At 35.8% G+C, this 19,160-nt stretch overlaps 1 protein-coding gene across 2 annotated transcripts; it reads right to left on the bottom strand.

Moving 5' to 3' along the window:
• Window positions 1-994: 994 nt before the first annotated feature.
• LOC126807751 (F-box/LRR-repeat protein 4) lies at window positions 995-18,931 on the bottom strand. 2 transcript variants are annotated; one of them, XM_050532525.2, is made up of 15 exons: window positions 18,477-18,931; window positions 16,297-16,387; window positions 15,853-15,982; window positions 15,529-15,621; window positions 14,662-14,980; window positions 13,703-13,773; window positions 12,788-12,857; window positions 12,005-12,120; window positions 10,725-10,834; window positions 10,095-10,224; window positions 7,555-7,647; window positions 6,081-6,188; window positions 5,731-5,817; window positions 4,990-5,094; window positions 995-2,648 (listed from the first exon to the last, which is right to left on the bottom strand). In XM_050532525.2, the coding sequence occupies exons 1-15, from the start codon at window positions 18,678-18,680 to the stop codon at window positions 2,519-2,521; spliced, it is 1,857 nt and encodes a 618-aa protein (XP_050388482.1). In that variant the 5' UTR covers window positions 18,681-18,931; the 3' UTR covers window positions 995-2,518. The 2 variants fall into 2 exon arrangements, with proteins under 2 accessions (XP_050388482.1, XP_050388483.1); XM_050532526.2 differs by lacking the exons at window positions 16,297-16,387; window positions 18,477-18,931 and having other exon boundaries at window positions 15,858-15,955.
• Window positions 18,932-19,160: the final 229 nt, after the last annotated feature.

The raw sequence follows: 19,160 nt of genomic DNA, 5'->3' as shown, positions 1-19,160 counted from the left end.
GTGACCAGAAAACAAATTTTGATATGCGTCGGCTTACCCAAAATGAAAGGTTACGTGCCCTTGGCATGCTACAGATCGGCACAACACAGGCGGTTGTGGCACGGACGATGAATGTTTCTCAGTCTGTCATAAGCAGGCTATGGTCCAGATACCGTGATACACAATCTGTACAGGACAGACCACGCTCAGGTCGACCAAGGGCGACAACTCAAGCCCAGGATCGATTTATCCGTACCTTGGCCTTGAGAAATCGTGTCATCACAGCAAATCAGATCAGCGCTCGTCTTCAAACAGACACTGGTGTGAGAGTGAGTGGCCAGACGATTCGGAATCGACTGCATAGGGGTCACCTTCGCGCCCGACGTCCTCGCGTGATCCCTTGTTTGAGAGATCATCACATTCAGGCAAGACGTCGTTGGTGTAGGGATCGTCAACACTGGGATAATCGACGCTGGAGCAATGTGATGTTTTCAGATGAGTCAAGGTTCACTGTTGATTTTTTGGACAGACGTAGGAGGGTGTGGCGTCGTCGAAACGAGCGCTTCCAAGACGTTAACGTCATCAGACATGATCGATTTGGGGGTGGTTCTGTTATGGTGTGGGGAGGCATCACTGTTGCTGGAAGAACGGCTTTACATGTTGTTGCAGGGCGTGTTACAGGCCAGTACTACCGGGACAACATCTTGGCAGTCCATGTTGTGCCGTTCGCACGACGTCATGGCCGCCGTTTCATCTTCCAGGATGACAACGCAAGATGTCACAGGGCCAGGATCGTTACAGGTTACCTCCAACAACAGAACATCACCACATTACGTTGGCCAGCACTGAGTCCCGACCTCTCCCCCATCGAGCATGCCTGGGACATGCTTGGACAGAGGTTACGTCAACGTCAACAACGTCCTGCCAATGTCCAAGAACTTGCTGCTGCGTTGCAACAGGAATGGGACAATCTGGACCAAAATGACCTTAGACGTCTCATTAGGAGTATGCCACGTCGGATCAATGCTTGTTTGGCAAACAGAGGAGGATTTACCCGTTACTGACTTGGTTGTGATGCTGTGGTAACTTTGCTGTTTGACCCCGGGTATCATTTTACCCTTATAATGGTCAGTCTGTGCCTTACTTAGTCTAACGATCATTTGGAATAAATCGATGAATGTGAACTTCATTTCATTTTGTCATTTGTTTCTTCGTCAGTTTCATTAGGTGACTTTAATAACACTTAAAAATCAAATATCCCCTACTTTTTTTGAATAGTATATCTTGGTTCAGAGTGAAGTAATTTGACTGAAATTTTCAGAATATTCTCATTTCATTATCTCTATATTTTAACTATTATAACAAAAACTGTCAGCTCTTTATCTAATCTTACCTAATGCCCCTTTAAAGGATTATCTTCACAAGTTGTTGCCGATCACCGAAAGATCACATGGGTATATTTTACGGTTACAGTCTCAAACTGGTCAGATTGGTCTTTATAAATTTGCCAATATTATCATCCAAAAATAAAATCAATAAATATTCATTTGAGATTTACAAACTGTCCTTAAAACAATCAATTGTTTTATTGAAATAACTGGAATTGATTTTGACTGAATATTGCCATAATGATCGAAGCATCTTGCTAAGTATATTTCACAAACACATTCTTACTTACTTTCCGTCTTGCTCTTTTCTTACAATTAACGCCAGTTTTTAAGTTTGTACTTATGTATACATACATGCCAATCGGAAAAATGAGACCCAGGTGTTTAATTTGGTGAAAATCGTCACACGAATCTTGTGAATTTCTTGACTAAGAATTTAAAACAATCTGTGTGGACTAGAAATAAGGTGATCATAAACAAGCTACTGTTTCATAAAACATTAAATTATGCATAACTAATGGTAGTATTTTGAAATAATTGCATTATCAAGATGAGGAAGAATGATTGTCCAGTATCCTATAATCCAAAAATCAACAGTCAGGACTGGTAACTCTTCTTAAATTTGATGTAAGGATACATCGGAAAAATGAGACCCAGGTGTTTAATTTGGTGAAAATCGTCACACGAATCTTGTGAATTTCTTGACTAAGAATTTAAAACAATCTGTGTGGACTAGAGATAAAATAATCATAAACAAGCTACTGTTTCATAAAACATTAAATTATGCATAACTAATGGTAGTATTTTGAAATAATTGCATTATCAAGAAGAGGAAGAATGATTGTCCAGTATCCTATAATCCAAAAATCAACAGTCAGGCCTGGTAACTCTTCTTAAATTTGATGTAAGGATTCATCGGAAAAATGAGACCCAGGTGTTTAATTTGGTGAAAATCGTCACACGAATCTTGTGAATTTCTTGACTAAGAATTTAAAACAATCTGTGTGGACTAGAAATAAGGTGATCATAAACAAGCTACTGTTTCATAAAACATTAAATTATGCATAACTAATGGTAGTATTTTGAAATAATTGCATTATCAAGATGAGGTAGAATGATTGTCCAGTATCCTATAATCCAAAAATCAACTGTCAGGACTGGTAACTCTTCTTAAATTTGATGTAAGGATATTGTAGTTCCCAGTGTGTTACATGGTTATCTAAAATCCCTCCGCAGAAGGAAACATCAAAGAATTTTAAATTTTTACACTTTTCAAGAACCCTGTAAAAAGAAAGATAGGTTGCCAGGCAACGAAACATACGCCCACAGCAGCTAAATCGTCCGGGCAGTCAACAACAGTTGACGCATATTTTTACTTTTTTCAGTAATGAAACATTTATAATACACTAAAATCTGATTAAGAGCAACAACTCATGAAGTAATTATCAGAAAACCATTAGAATTTATTTGGTTTTTATAAAGTTCTGCCCCATGCTAACGTTTTGTATACAAAACTTTTAATATCATGAATTTGTTAAAGTCATAAAAATTCATTGAAAATCAATATACTTGTTCGTCTCAAGATTTTAAACTCTGTGTATCAATCTGAAGTCAATCGGATAATAACTTTAGCCTTTAGAGCGGAAATCGTTGAAAATCAAGGGCCATAACTCTGGCAGTAATTATCGGAAATCGCTGAAAACCAATAGGCTTCTTCGTCTCATGACCTTAAACACTGTGTATAAATTTAAAGTCAATCGAATATTAACTTTGGCCTCTAGAGCGTCCACAAGATTTTTTGAAGTGATCAAGGGCCATAACTGTGGCAGTAATTATCAGAAATCGCTGAAAATCAATAGGATTCTTCATCCCATAACCTCAAACACTGTGTATAAATTTAAAGTCAATTGGATATTAACTTTAGCTTCTAGAGCATCCATAAGATTTTTTGAAGTGATCAAGGGCCATAAATCTGGTAGTAATTATCGGAAATTGTTGAAAATCTATAGGTTTCTTTGTCTCATGACCTTAAACACTGTGTATAAATTTAAAGTCAATCAGATATTAACTTTGGCCTCTAGAGCGTCCACAAGATTTTTCAAAGTGATCACGGGCCCTAACTCTGGCAGTAATTATCGGAAATCGCTGAAAATCAATAGGATTCTTCGTCTCAAGACCTTAAACACTGTGTATAAATTTAAGGTCAATCGGATATTAACTTTGGCTTCTAGAGCGTCCACAAGATTTTTTGAAGTGATCAAGGGACATAACTCTGGCAGTAGTTATCGGAAATCGCTGAAAATCAATAGGCTTCTTCGTCTCACGACCTTAAACACTGTGTATTAATTTAAGGTCAATCGGATATTAACTTTGGCTTCCAGAGCATCCACAAGATTTTTCAAAGTGATCAAGGGTCATAACTCTGGCAGTAATTATCGGAAACCGCTGAAAATCAATAGGCTTCTTCGTCTCAAGACCTTAAACACTGTGTATAAATTTAAGGTCAATCGGATATTAACTTTGGCCCCTAGAGCGTCCACAAGCAATTGTGGGCGCCGGACCGACGACAATATACGACCACATTTCAATGTGAGCGTATAAAAACAGTTTTTGTAATCATTGAGTCTACTTCACAGAGATTCCTTCTTACGTGTATCCAAATGAAAGGAAATAAATTGAAAGAAAACAAAGGTAGCAAACGAAACAGAAGTGAAATGAATTTGGGTTAAGTGTTTGCTACATTTCTGCACCATCCAGGCTGTTTTCTATGCGTGAAGTTTTGTCCGGACAACTGACTTAACGGTTCTTTTGCGACCAAACCAGCGTTTACACAAGGGACCTTAGCTTTCCGTATCATCAGATCAACTAGATGTTGTTTCTTGCTAGCCCCTCCCCGTCCAGCATCAATGTCAAGGGCAAACCAACCACGAAGATCCCAGGGAACTTTCTTGGTCAGCACCGGGAGCCATTAGGGCTCCCACAAAATGACACGGAATGAAATGAAATAGGATGAAAACAAAAGAATAAATGCCTTATAATTCTGCTACATCACTACACTGTTGCAGACTATATAAACAAGCCAGCATCCCCTATAAATGTTGAGCAAAATTTTACGATTGGCCACTTATTAATCCGATTAAGAGAGAGAGAGAAATGTGGTTTAACGTCCACTCGACACAAACTAAATCATTTCGGGACTAACACATGGTTCAATTTTATTTCACTAATTCGCTTGCGCGTAGGGGGTCTTTTTACCAGTGGGAGGAAACCGGAGGACCCGGAGAAAACCCACGAGGTTGAACAGGCGACTATACTCCTTGTCACGTACAACCGGGGAATCGAAACCCCGCCAGTTGACTCAATGTCAGACCGTATGATACAGCACGCACATGCTAACCATTCGGCCATCCAACCCCCCTATTCCGATTGAATTGAGCTGTCCAATTATCTACCGATGATATACGAAGTTTAACACTATTTCATTATATATTTGGGTTTTCTTTATTAAATATCAAACAATCAATTGGAGTATATTTTATCCTGGATAAAATCATGAAAAAAATTAGACAGTATTAAGAATGGATCAGTGGCTTTAAGTATAAATTGATAAGAATGTTTTTACCTATTAACAGCATCTGGTGTGACTTCTCTAGTACCCAATATATCTATTTGTTCCATATAAGGACAATACTGAGCTATAGCACGTAGATCACCATCACAAACAGTTCTAGAGTTAAAGAGAGAAATGGAGTTTAACATCCACTCGACACAAACTAACATATGGTTCAATTTTATTTCAACAATTCCCATGCGCACAGGGGTCTTTAGTAGTTGGAGGAAACCAGAGAACCCGGAGAAAACCCGCAAAGTTGGACAGAGAGGAACTGAAACCATGCCACTAGACTCAAAGACAGACCTTACGATTTAATGTGCATATGTCAAAAAATTTGCCCCCACCCCAACAGTTCTAAAACAAACCATAGAATAAAATAAAACCATACATATATTTACTAGGGTTTTTAAAGTTAACTGGGTCATTTGTACCTTCTCCAAAATAATTTAAATTGAAAGTATGATATTTTGTACACAAATAACAAGGTTTGAATGTCATAAACAAAAATTCTTCAAACAAGTTCAGGAAAGTGAGAAAAAAAACTTCATAAAACTCTGGTTTGTAGAAAGATTAAAAGGTTTTGATGACAAGGGCAATGACTGAAAATAACTGAAGGCATTCATCAAAAGTTCTTCGAAGACGAAAAATAAATTCAAGAATTGATAATTTTTATTGTTTAATTGGCCCAGTGGTATTAGGTATTAGGAAATTTGTTTCATACAATATATGATAACCTAATAACATACTCACCTATTAGCTGTTAAATATAATTTACGTAAGTTACGACATTCTTGTAACAGTGTTGTAAAACATGATGTTCTAGATCTAAGTTCAGGACTGAAACATACAGTAGATATAAAATATAAACATTAAAGACACAATATCCCAGAAAAATCCTGACTAATAGACAAATATACACTTTCAAACCATACACATTAAAAAGTAGTCTTACCAAAGGAAATATTGGTCCAAACATAAGTTATGGCCATCTAAAGATTACTTTATATCTAATGATTCATTCTTGTGATCTTTTTCCAATCTTAGAATTGAAGTCTGCTATGAAAGAATAAGTCATTTTGATCTTTAAAATATGTACTTACCACCAGCCTAGATCAAGTTCTTGTAGTAGAGGACAACCATGTGCTAGAGCTTTTAATCCTATATCAGATAGTGTACGAGCCTGCCATAAATCTAGTGTTAACAAATTCCTGTAAATAACCAACAGCAAGATGCATATTTTATTTCTTTGTCTCAACAATCCAGTTATTTTACAATGAAATTATCCAGGAGATGGCTACAATTATACATATTTGATAAGTTTATCTGGCTTATGACATCACAATAATTATGGCTAGTGAGACAGACTTCTCGTTTCTTAATCCGTAAGTTATGAACTAGCTCCAAGAACATTTCAGGAACAACCTTGTCTTGGTGAGTATTGCACCGTTTCCTTATTCACATGAGACAAAAACTGGCAGCATGTTAACGATCCCATGAAACGAAAATGAAAATAAGAGTAGGTCATCTAGCATCACTGTAATGGTGTTATTTCTATCATAGCACATTGTTTGGCATATAGCTGTCTTTATTATCCACATTGGGTCACAAAGCCCATCCTATTTATTTTCATGATATTTTATCAAGTCCAATAAAGTATCTGTCAGGGTATCTATTAGAGCTGGCGGAAATAATCGATAATTGCCGATAATCGTCGGTAAGTGTTTTGAAAATCGATTATCGATACAGTTTTAAAATATCGATCGCGCAATTATAGGTACTTCACTTGCAAGAAGAAGTCCATAAAAATAATCCTTATCACTGTATTCTTTGCAATGCGTGCTTGGGCCTAGAACTGTAATTAAACAGAATAGTCATAATAAAACACACGTTTGTTGGTTTTTTTTCACGCGAGACGCAACCAGTGAGAAATGTTGGCCGCTTATGTCATGATGAGAGTCAATGGTTTCACTTAACATCCAGTTGTGTCCCTTATTTTAACTCTTCAGTTCTTTCGTCTTCTCTGTTTCTAAGTCAAAAACGTACTTTCCCTTTATAAAATTTATTAATTTATTAAGAAATTTGCGAAGAAATGTCTGAAGACGAGATTTTTAATTTCCCCAGTGCAAAGAAATCACTGCAAGAAATAAACTGTTATGGCGAACTGAAGAATTCATTTGATGTGATCAAAGGGAAATAACTACATTTTACTCAGTATTATTCAGGTCATAAGCGACAAAGATATGGCGAGCAGTGGCGGGTTCTGTCTTCCAAACGAAGTTGATTGAGTTTTTTTCTACACCTTGGTTTTGCTATGGAATGCTATTATTTTATTGTCAAATGTCAAATTAACGGGAAAAAAAAAATTCTACATGTATACAGAATGATATCACAGCATAAACTCGCATATAATTCGTGTACAAATTATGATTGTTTTCAAACCAATTCAACAAGTCCATTGTAAGTCAAAATAATTTGCCGATATTATCGATTATCCATCGGCGGATGGTCCACGATAATCGATACTTGAAACACGATCGATTGCCAGCCCTAGTATCTATTGTAAAATATACTTACTTGCTACATTGACCTAATTCTATTAGTACATCATCAAAACAATTTATCCTTATACATGATCCGAGATTTAAATGTTCTAACAATGGACATGATCTGAAATTTAATTAAGTTATATTTAGAAAATACACAGGCAATATCTGAAAAATACACAAGGATCAGAAAAATACACATTAAGTATTCTAAAAAATACACAAGTATCCGAAAAATGCACAACCAGTATCAGAAAAATACACAAGTATCCGAAAAACATACAAGTATATGAGAAACAAAAGTATATGAGAAATTCACAACTGGAACAGTAGTTTTGATAGTCTTGCCACAGTAGCAAATAGAATGTTAGTTTTACTTATTCAAAGGTATATCAAAGACTCAAAACGTTTTATATATAATTAAAAATAATTACTGTAATAATGTACCAATAAGTTAACGTATTCGTATGCATTACAATGAATTTTGTAAATAGATGTATATATGTTTATGTTAGTTAAATTAAAAAACAATTCGCCATATTATTTTATATAAAAGTTTGACTGATTTTTTGGGAGAAGATTCATAATTTGTTATAAATTGTTCTTATCCCTTTGTAAAAAAATATTTTTGCAATAAAATATGTTTTGATGAGCAACTAGCATTGTCCTGAAACAACTAATCAGACTTTTTTTCTATTTTTTTTTAATACTTGTATCATACTTCTGTGTTAGATCGCAGTCAGCCTAATATCAAGACAGTGTGATATGGTTGCTATAATATGCACTGAAGAATCATAAATTCAAATATTTACAAAAGAATGTGACAGGTGCGATGTGAAATGAATGTTCGATATATATAATAGTTGATTAAGCCATGAATATGTTGATGATTTTCAAACTGATGCAGACAGTCAGCTTAGAAAAGGGTGACAATGGTAGTAGGACTGAGAAGGTCAGTTTATTGCTTTGAATTACTATACTATTCAAAAAAAGTAGGGGATATTTGATTTTTAAGTGTTATTAAAGTCACCTAATGAAACTGACGAAGAAACAAATGACAAAATGAAATGAAGTTCACATTCATCGATTTATTCCAAATGATCGTTAGACTAAGTAAGGCACAGACTGACCATTATAACGGTAAAATGATACCCGGGGTCAAACAGCAAAGTTACCACAGCATCACAACCAAGTCAGTAACGGGTAAATCCTCCTCTGTTTGCCAAACAAGCATTGATCCGACGTGGCATACTCCTAATGAGACGTCTAAGATCATTTTGGTCCAGATTGTCCCATTCCTGTTGCAACGCAGCAGCAAGTTCTTGGACATTGGCAGGACGTTGTTGACGTTGACGTAACCTCTGTCCAAGCATGTCCCAGACATGCTCGATGGGGGAGAGGTCGGGAATCAGTGCTGGCCAAGGTAATGTGGTGATGTTCTGTTGTTGGAGGTAACCTGTAACGATCCTGGCCCTGTGACATCTTGCGTTGTCATCCTGGAAGATGAAACGGCGGCCATGACGTCGTGCGAACGGCACAACATGGACTGCCAAGATGTTGTCCCGGTAGTACTGGCCTGTAACACGCCCTGCAACAACATGTAAAGCCGTTCTTCCAGCAACAGTGATGCCTCCCCACACCATAACAGAACCACCCCCAAATCGATCATGTCTGATGACGTTAACGTCTTGGAAGCGCTCGTTTCGACGACGCCACACCCTCCTACGTCTGTCCAAAAAATCAACAGTGAACCTTGACTCATCTGAAAACATCACATTGCTCCAGCGTCGATTATCCCAGTGTTGACGATCCCTACACCAACGACGTCTTGCCTGAATGTGATGATCTCTCAAACAAGGGATCACGCGAGGACGTCGGGCGCGAAGGTGACCCCTATGCAGTCGATTCCGAATCGTCTGGCCACTCACTCTCACACCAGTGTCTGTTTGAAGACGAGCGCTGATCTGATTTGCTGTGATGACACGATTTCTCAAGGCCAAGGTACGGATAAATCGATCCTGGGCTTGAGTTGTCGCCCTTGGTCGACCTGAGCGTGGTCTGTCCTGTACAGATTGTGTATCACGGTATCTGGACCATAGCCTGCTTATGACAGACTGAGAAACATTCATCGTCCGCGCCACAACCGCCTGTGTTGTGCCGATCTGTAGCATGCCAAGGGCACGTAACCTTTCATTTTGGGTAAGCCGACGCATATCAAAATTTGTTTTCTGGTCACTAAAACAATTAAACTGATGTTTCCACCCTGGAATTCAATGCCACAATGACTGTAACATTCAAAGTCAGAGTCGTGCAAATCTTGGGTTGGACCCCCATGATGATCCCAAGCATCACCTGCATTCTATGCGGTAGCTATTGGTGCGTTTGGGCGTCACATGTAACTGGAAATGTTTCTTCTGTTAGGTTCTATAGTGACTTTTTTCGTAGTCATTTGCATATTTTAGTATTATGCCCCCAAAATCAAATATCCCCTACTTTTTTTGAATAGTATATTAGATGAGATTAAAGATCATATGATTTAAAAGATAAATATGTCATACAATTTTAACATACCTTATAACTGCTATCAAGGAATGCATATCAACCATAGTTCGATAGAGATTTAATCTTTTTAATTTACTAAATCTTAACAACAATAACATGGCCACATTATCCACCTTACGACAACAACTTAAATCTATCTCTGAAACAAACAAAATGGCAGTAAAAATTATATGCTACATCTGTCACCAATATATATTACACAGAAAAACTACTTCATTTCTTAGAGAAATTAATGCATTCTGTACATCACTGCGACCTTTGACTATTGTTGTTTTTTTTTACCCCTTAGCTTTTTTTGAAAGGGCTTGCCCACAACATTGAAATAGGTTACTCTTAGGGGCATTCTCATACTTAACAGGAAAATAACCATAATTCATTCTCTACCCGCAAAATAAATAACATAATTTAATTACCACTAGAAATTGAACATAATTCATTCTCTACCAGCAAAATAAGTAACATAACTCAATTACCGATAAAAATTGAACATAATTCAATTTCAAAGAGAAAATAAATATGATTCATATACCAAACAAACAGAAACATAGTTCATATATATTCAAAAAAAATAAACATAATTCACCCCCATAAAAAATAAGTTAATTTAATTTAAAAGAAGAACATTTAAGTTATATTTACCTTCAATATTTGGACAATTTTCAGAAACAATTTTTAGAGTTGTAGAATCAACAAACTGACAACAAGCTAGACCAATATAAGTTAACGTATTACTACACACTGGTAGAAAACTAGAAAAAAAAAAGTCATATATTTTGTTGAATACATGTATTTGAGAATAAGAAATACATGCTTCAGAGGTGGGAACAAGTTGCGGGACCTTGAGTCCAAGTTATGTCCGAAGTCACTGACTTCAGTCCCAAGAGTCAGCAATTCATGGCATATAAGTCAAGCTAGAGTTATGTTCCCTCACTACAACTCGAGTCATTAGCCCTTTCAAGTCGCAGGTTGAGTCTCAAGAAATATTTCAAGTTGAGTCACAAGTCAGTTTTTGATTTGAGTCAGACTCGAGTCTGAGTTGTTGGACTCATATTCCCACCTCTTATATACTTACATTTCATTGGCACTAAAAATGATAATTAACATTTGAAATTAACTTTCTATGCTGTTTTTCAGCTTAAAAGAAATAAAACTCTCTGGTTCCATATCCATAATTTGTCAGGTGGGGCCCTATATAGCTGATCAGTGTATCTAAACCGTCTATTCACCATTGATCGGTGTTATTTTTCGATCATTCATTGAACAAGATCTATATGTTTAGACTGTATTAAAACAGAGGTAAGTTTGTTTACTAATTTTAACTTTAATAATTCATACCAACATTTTAACTTTAATAATTCATACCAACATTTTTTTTCTACCGGTATCAAAGAGGTCTTGTCATTTTAATCCTAGCTACTGGAAATAATTTCACACCCCAAACAAAGGTTTATCTAAAAATATTTGACTTTTAAAACTGCATATTGTATGAGATGATATGGACTAATCTTTGAGGGATAAAATGTGCTGCATTCAGGAATGCAGGTCTGTCCTGGATTGGGTGGAGAGAGAGAGAGAGAGAAATGGGGTTTAACGTCCACTCGACACAGACTAGGTCATTTCGGGACTAACATAAGGTTTTAATTTTATTTCAATAATTCACTTGCGCGTAGGTGTCTTTAGCAGTGGGAGGAAACCGGAGGACCCGGAGAAAACCCACGATGTTGGACAGGCAACCCTACTCCTTGTCACGTACAACCGGGGATTCAAAACCACGCCAGTTGACTCAATGACAGGCCTCGTGATACAGCGCGCGCATGCTAACCATTCCGCCATCCAACCCCCCGTCCTGCATTGGAGGTCTGTCCTGGAATGCATGTCTATCTGAATAAAGAGTCATTAAATAAGAAAAAAAACCTTACTTGTTTAAACCACAATTAGTTAATATTCCACCTTTACCACACCATGCTAAGTTTAATCTTTGTAAAAGTTCACACGAACATGTTGACTTCAGACTATTTAAAGTTGAATCTCGAATCTAATTCCATAGAAATAAAACAAAACATAATATTAAATATAGATATGACATGCAATTCAGAATCTTGTCAAATCTGTGAAAGTTAATAACATCATAAAAAGACATCAACAGGGTTTAACATGGTGAGAACCAAGAAGAACTTCAAATTAAAGAACACAGGGACTGTGGTAGACAAGTGGTTACAGCAATGGACTCTCAACTAGACTGCATCAACTTCTGTGGTTAAATGGAAGGCTTAGACAATATGAATAGAATCTTTATTAGTGAAATAGGAAACATGCTTGTTATGTGACAATATCATGAAATCATCCTATCACATGACATATTTAATGGTACTGTGTATGGCACGCAATCATTGCCAAAAGTATTTAATATCAATGTACAATGTAAGCTTTATGCTATTGGGTAAATTCATCACAAAATATCCCAGGTTTTAATATCCCAGAACCTCATATTAAAGAACACATCATCTGGACTGCTGTAGTTGGGTGCTTACTGCTTAGGACACTTGACTCTCAATTAGAATATCTTGGGTGTGAATTCCAGCAAAGATCAATCAAGAAAACTCAGTACTTCTCAAGACTAGCTTAAAATGTTGCCTATTCAATCGGATGGGACAGAAAAAAAACCAAGGTCCACTAGAGAATACTTTGAAATTATTAAATACCTGTGTCCAGTGTGGTTGTAAATTTAATTCTGTATATAATAATGGATCACTACAATGTTTCCGTAGCAACCTAAAAACATAAACAAAATATACTGAAGGAGTTCACACCAAATAGTATCCTGCCTCTAACTTTCCTGATGAGTACACATACATGTACATAATAAGCAAAAATGAAAAACAAAATGTGATGTTAAATAATTATTAATTATCTGATATTTAAACTAGTGTGTGTGTGTGTTAAAATTACCAAAATTTACCCAGTAATATTAATACAAAAGAGGACATATAGCAGATCACATTAATTTCAATATATATACATTCACACCAATCTGATTAAAAGACAGATCTAAATTTCAGTTCTCTTTTTAAAACTTTTCATCCACTTTATGGACATGACTGCTTTGTGACAGGGGGGGTTGGATGGCTGAATGGTTAGCGTGCGCGCGCTGTATCATAAAGTCTGTCATTGAGTCAACTGGCGTGGTTTCGAATCCCCGGTTGTACATGGCAAAGAGTAGGGTCGTCTGTCCAACCTCGTGGGTTTTATTGAAATAAAATTAAACCATATGTTAGTCCCGAAATGACCTAGTTTGTGTCGAGTGGACGTTAAACCCCTTCTCTCTCTCTCTCTTGCTTTGTGACAGAGGACAAACAGATCCTTCCAGATCCTGCTTTTTTTGTGAGGACTAGTAAAAATAAAAATACTTCACGTCAATAAGTCAAATTTCACATATGTGACCCCCCAACATGACCTCTCTCACAAACAAGTCAAATATATGCAATGGGTGCCATAATATGCATAAAAAACAAACACAATTTGGAACTGTATTTTAATTAGACTGATATTGGCCTCGAACAGTGTGGCTATAAATAAAGTTGTGTAGAAGTAACTAATATAAATATTAGTGTTTTTACCTGCAAGTTTGAGCTAGATTACATAAATCTGGTATATCTAGAAACTCTAATATCAGCTGTATTATTTCACCCTATAAAAAACAAGCCAATTCAATTATCAAACAATTTCCAGATTTGAATATACAGTTTCATCAGGCAAGTTCAAATTAGATTATGCGCAAATGAGCCAATCCATTGCTGTAGTCTTGTAAGATAGCATTCATTACATGCAAAAAGACCGATTCCGATCATCTTCATGATCATATCCACAATTTGACCCTTATTCTCAAAACTAGAGCTGTAGTCGATCAGTCAGGGTACTGGTCTCAGGAATGTCCTGGGCTCAAATTATGGTGTGGGGGCAATCGTAGTTATTCACTGCTCAACTCGAAATAAAAAAATAAAACTCACAAGAGAAAATAGACATAATCTCCAGTGGGAATGAGACAATGAAGAAGGGCATACGAGGGAATATTTGCCGGACCAGAAATTGATTTCCAATTTTCAAATATTCTTTTACGTGCATGCCATTGTATACACAGTAGTGCTGGGTATTGCTACAGCAGTCACAATACAATATGTATTGCGTTTCAGGGGCTATGATACGATTCGCATCACGTTTCATAACCAGGTCAATATTTACCAAGAAAACAACAGGATAAATGAATAATTAATATTTTTAGTACTGCTGATATCGAAGAAATAAACTAATGTGGTTCAAAATAAACACCAAAACAATTTAAGAGTGTTTGTGTACCCATGGATAATGTGTGATGTTGATAATTAAGAGTGACAGGTTACTTACTGAAGCCACAAAAGACATAAAAAAAAAGAATCGCAATACATCAATTCAACGATATATCATGCCAGCACTAGTATACAGCACCTCCCTTTTTTTTGACCGACTTGATGCTGATCCTTGCCAGACCTTTCATTCTACACCACTGAAGAATGAGACAATACTATACATGTATACTTACTGGTAAACAGTTAAAAGCACCATTTTCAGTGTATTCAATTTCTTCTTCTTCCTCTACATTAGGTATACTGGAATCTTCATCTGATATTTTAAAGTCTTGAAGTGCTAAAGATATTTTGTCTTCTGGACAGACATCTTCAAGCTCTGGACTATCCAATGTACGTAGCAATCCATTTTCAATTTCATGACTAAAGCCACTTGAATAAGCTTGAACCATTCCTAATCTGTCAGAACTATGTTCCTTGACACCATGAAGTCTAATACTATCTAACTCAGTATAATAATCCACTAAGTCCTGACATATTTCTAGTCGAATGAGACTGAAAAAAAAAAGAATATTTAATTTTTGTGATCATTTTCCATTAAAATTTGTAGAGAATTATTTCCTCTGCTTCGACTGAATAATAGGTTGCTAATAAGCCATTAAATTACCCAATAGCAGCTTGATCTGCCCAGTTTATAAAGGGTTTCGCAGTATGATTCTTTGTTGCACAAGTCGTAAACATTCAATGCAGTTCAGACCATTTTCGTCGATATAGCATTCACAAAACTTATCAAAGTGACCGAGGGCAATAACTTTAGAAGCTACTGGCTGAAATTGTAGAAATTTGATAGTCTTTTATGTATTACCAATCTGGAAAATGAGAGGAAAGTTAACGCCACATTTCATCTTTGCAGCACTGGAAGTTTACAGAATACAGTGGATTAAAGATAAATTTGATGGCCTTTTTGATTTTGATAGCAAAAAAGTTTTGCAATTTTTAATAAATACCAAAGATGTGTGACACAGTTCATTTCATTTCTTTCGTTTGTCAGTACATCGGTAATTGCATGTAGTACTTTCAAAGATATAACTAAATTCACTCACTCAGTCATAAATTTCACTTTCCTCAAAGGTGGAGAAAATATTTTTGCTTCTTTTACTGGAACTTGAGGTTGACCACTCCATAATGTCACCCATCTGAAATATTAATGTTTTTTTAAATGTGAATTTTTTTTATATGAATTTGATGTTGAAATATAAATCTACTACAAATAAGACTCCATCTACTCAGATAAAATCGTATTACAGAAAACTACAGTTTAAATTTATACAAATTAATTTTCACAGGTTTTGTCTTTTCATTAGTAGGATTCAAGTTTAATGAATATTCTTCAGTATTTGTTAAAGAGTTAAAAAAAAATACATTACTGTACTTTTCCGGTATCTACATCAGTACCAGCAGTAGAATCACAAGCGAGGATTTTAACAATACAACCTGGGTTATATGTCTCAAATACTTCAATTTTTGTTGGATATACTTTCTCTTCAAACGATACTTCTAAAATTAAAATTACAATGCAAAATTATGTAGCGATAAACTCTCAGCTTAGTATTATGGGCCTGATACTGGATTTTTTTTTCGAAATTCAGGGGTGGGGAAGTGGGCAAAGCGAGCAACTGGTGCTTGGCAGACGAATGTATATTTATAGTACAGAGAGAGAAATGGGGTTTAAAGTCCACTTAACACAAACTAGGTCTTTGCGGACTAACATGCAGGACTTGCTTGCTTTTTTAGTGTTTACAAGGTTTAAATAGTTTACTGTTATAATAGACAACAGAATTCCTGATTTCAAACAATGTTACAAATCTTACCAATGAAGTCAAAACTACAAAAGTCATCCGGTGTTTTTTTAAACTTTTTAACAGCTGACGGGGCCAGTTTCCACCAGCGTCCATATGTTCTCTGCAGAAAGAAAAAGTGAGACAGCTACACTATGGCCTATGGGCTGTTTTATTTATCGTAAGTACATTAATTAAGAAAAACTTATGATCGTACTGTCGCAGTCCCTTTAATAGACCAGTGCTAGGGTAGTAGAAAACCGAACACTGTTTAACAAGACAGTTGGCTAACATCTCAAAGTCAAAAAATATATCATATTTATTTGAAGAGTGGACTGTTATTATTATTTTATTAAGCACATACACAGTAAGAAACATAAAATGAATGTGTGAAATCAAAAGATAACCTTTAATGCCTAAAGTTAGAACTGGTCAATATGAATACTTTTTGGACTTTTAACAATAAATGTATGACTTTCACTTTCAACTATAATAATATTTAATAATAACCTTCATTCTGACATGTTGGAGCTTTAAACTCTATTTTATAATTACATGTAAAATAATTCATCTGATGATCAATGGGGTAATTGTATTGAACATTACTCATTTGCCTAATGACAAGGAACAGCAGAATAGCACTAACCCGCCGGGTAGGCCTACCAATGTCTATACTTATATGAATATATTCCTTATGTTTAAAGTAGCAATGCCTGTATTAATCAACCTTTTGTCATACTAACTGAATGTCCATTTTAATCTAGAATTTCAAAGAGCTTCAGGTTTAGTGTTTGTAAATATTCTTAAACGATGCTGACTTTTTATCTCTGAATAACATCATTTATTTTATTCATGACTGTAATGTAATACCGTACCGTAAAGTGTTATTTTGGCTGCAAATCAAGTTTTTCAAATGCTGTAATTGATAAATGTAGCGGTTTGCAATTTTATTAAGTTTGTATATAATATAGTCTGTTTAACTCCAGGTAAGCAAAGTATGGTTGTGGTTTGTTTATATGAATTATTTCTATAAAAATGTAGCTTTAGAGATACATTGTCCCGAAAGTATTTATCGGGAGGGTTATTTCAAATAAAAGTATGACAAATTTAGTATAGATGGAAAGTATGGACACCCAATCTTACTAGAAAAATACTCGATTACCCGAAAACCACTCATGGGGCAAGCACTGGGAAAAAATGTCAGGCTATATCTAACTGCATGTTTCTGAAACAATGATGTTGCTAGATTGCCTACAATTCCCAAACTTATAAGTTATGGTCTACGTTATGTCAATTTACTGCAGACACGTGAACAGTAGCATCCAATCAGGGGTTGTGACACAAATCAAATATAGCAACCTCCACGCAGTCCACGTAAACCTTGACATTGAACGAACCTTGAACTTTGCAACACGGTTATCACAGGTAGACATTTCAGCTGGAAAGCGGAAAACGATAATTGTGATAATTGACGAATCTGATAGGCTCTCAAGCTGGGTGAATGCCCAATTGAAATTAGTGCTGAAATAGGCAGAATTGAAGGCCTTGATAAGATGTACAGAGTTAAAGCAAGATCAAGCCTTCGATTGAAGATGATCTAACTGGCAACACAACTGTTGTCGGCCAGCTTATTATGTGCTAGCTTGACTGAGGGAGCGGTTGTTATTTCTTGATCAAATGGTTAGGCAGTGTTGGGAACAATCAGGGGTTTCAACGTACACAATTAAACAACGGAAAGCGAAGTTGACAGAAAATAATTAGGAATTAATTTAGGCCTTAATATGTATGGTAAATGGACAGTAACTTAGTAAGTTTGAGTAAGTAATGAAAAAATTATTGTCACCTCAATGAAGTTAGGTGACAAACATGGGTTCTTACAACAGTTTATTTATAGTGTGAGGTATCTCCCGCAATTACAAAGTTTTGAGAGGGATTTGAAGCAAATTTTGGATAGATTAATTAGTTTGTTGAATATGTTTTTAGTCGGAAAAATTATCAAATATTTGTATGCTGCCTCTATCTCTAATGGGATGTTTAGATACAATAAAATCTTATCTTATCTTAATCTAATCACAGTTTGTATGCGGGAAAGTATCTTTAGTAGGCCTAGATGCAGTATTCACTACAGTACTGCAGGTTATCATACTGAAATCCGGACTAAGATACAGTATTCTGGTCAATAATGATAGCCAACAATTAGCAAGTAAACTTACAAAAACACAAGCTTGTGTGTAATCCCCGTAACCAGGGTAAATAGTTTCTTTTCCTGCTAAATTTGAGGCAGTGTACGAAATACTTCTCTCGCTTCCATACTGAGAGCTAAAATCTACCACTTCTTTTCCAACTTGAACGTAGCAGTCGCCCGTCAAAGTCTTGTCTTGTAACCAAAGACATTTCATTTCTGTTTCCTCGGCCATTTTCCACAACTCAATCAAGGCTAGAAGACATTTCGTCCCAATATATCATTGTGGCGACCGCTCTGTTAATTTCGCACCAGTTTATCACACTTTTTTCTCTCAAGTTATTTTCCAAAGAATAGGACAATTTCTGACGATCTTATCCATTTTACGGATACTTCTACATGGATTAATATTCTCTGATTTAAAAACCGAGGAGATATTATTCGTACATTGCGGCTATCGCTGTGTACACAAATTTCACGCCACATTTCAAGTTTAAATTAATAATCCTGCATTTTTCTAATATTATAAATACTGTGCACACCGTTTCTTGGATCTAATCACTTTCGGGGAATAGAAATCGAAATGGACATCCATCTTCTAAAGCAAAATTTGCTCTAATGTAAGAAAATAATCTCCACGTGTACAGATGTCGAACACTGAAACAACCCAATAAATTGGGCACGAATTAACTGAAAATAAATGAGTCATTTCGTT

This window comes from Patella vulgata, chromosome 9 (genome assembly GCF_932274485.2).
Source record: "Patella vulgata chromosome 9, xgPatVulg1.2, whole genome shotgun sequence".
NCBI classification, from domain to species: Eukaryota; Metazoa; Mollusca; class Gastropoda; family Patellidae; genus Patella; species Patella vulgata.
This window is presented reverse-complemented; position numbering and strand designations above follow the sequence as displayed.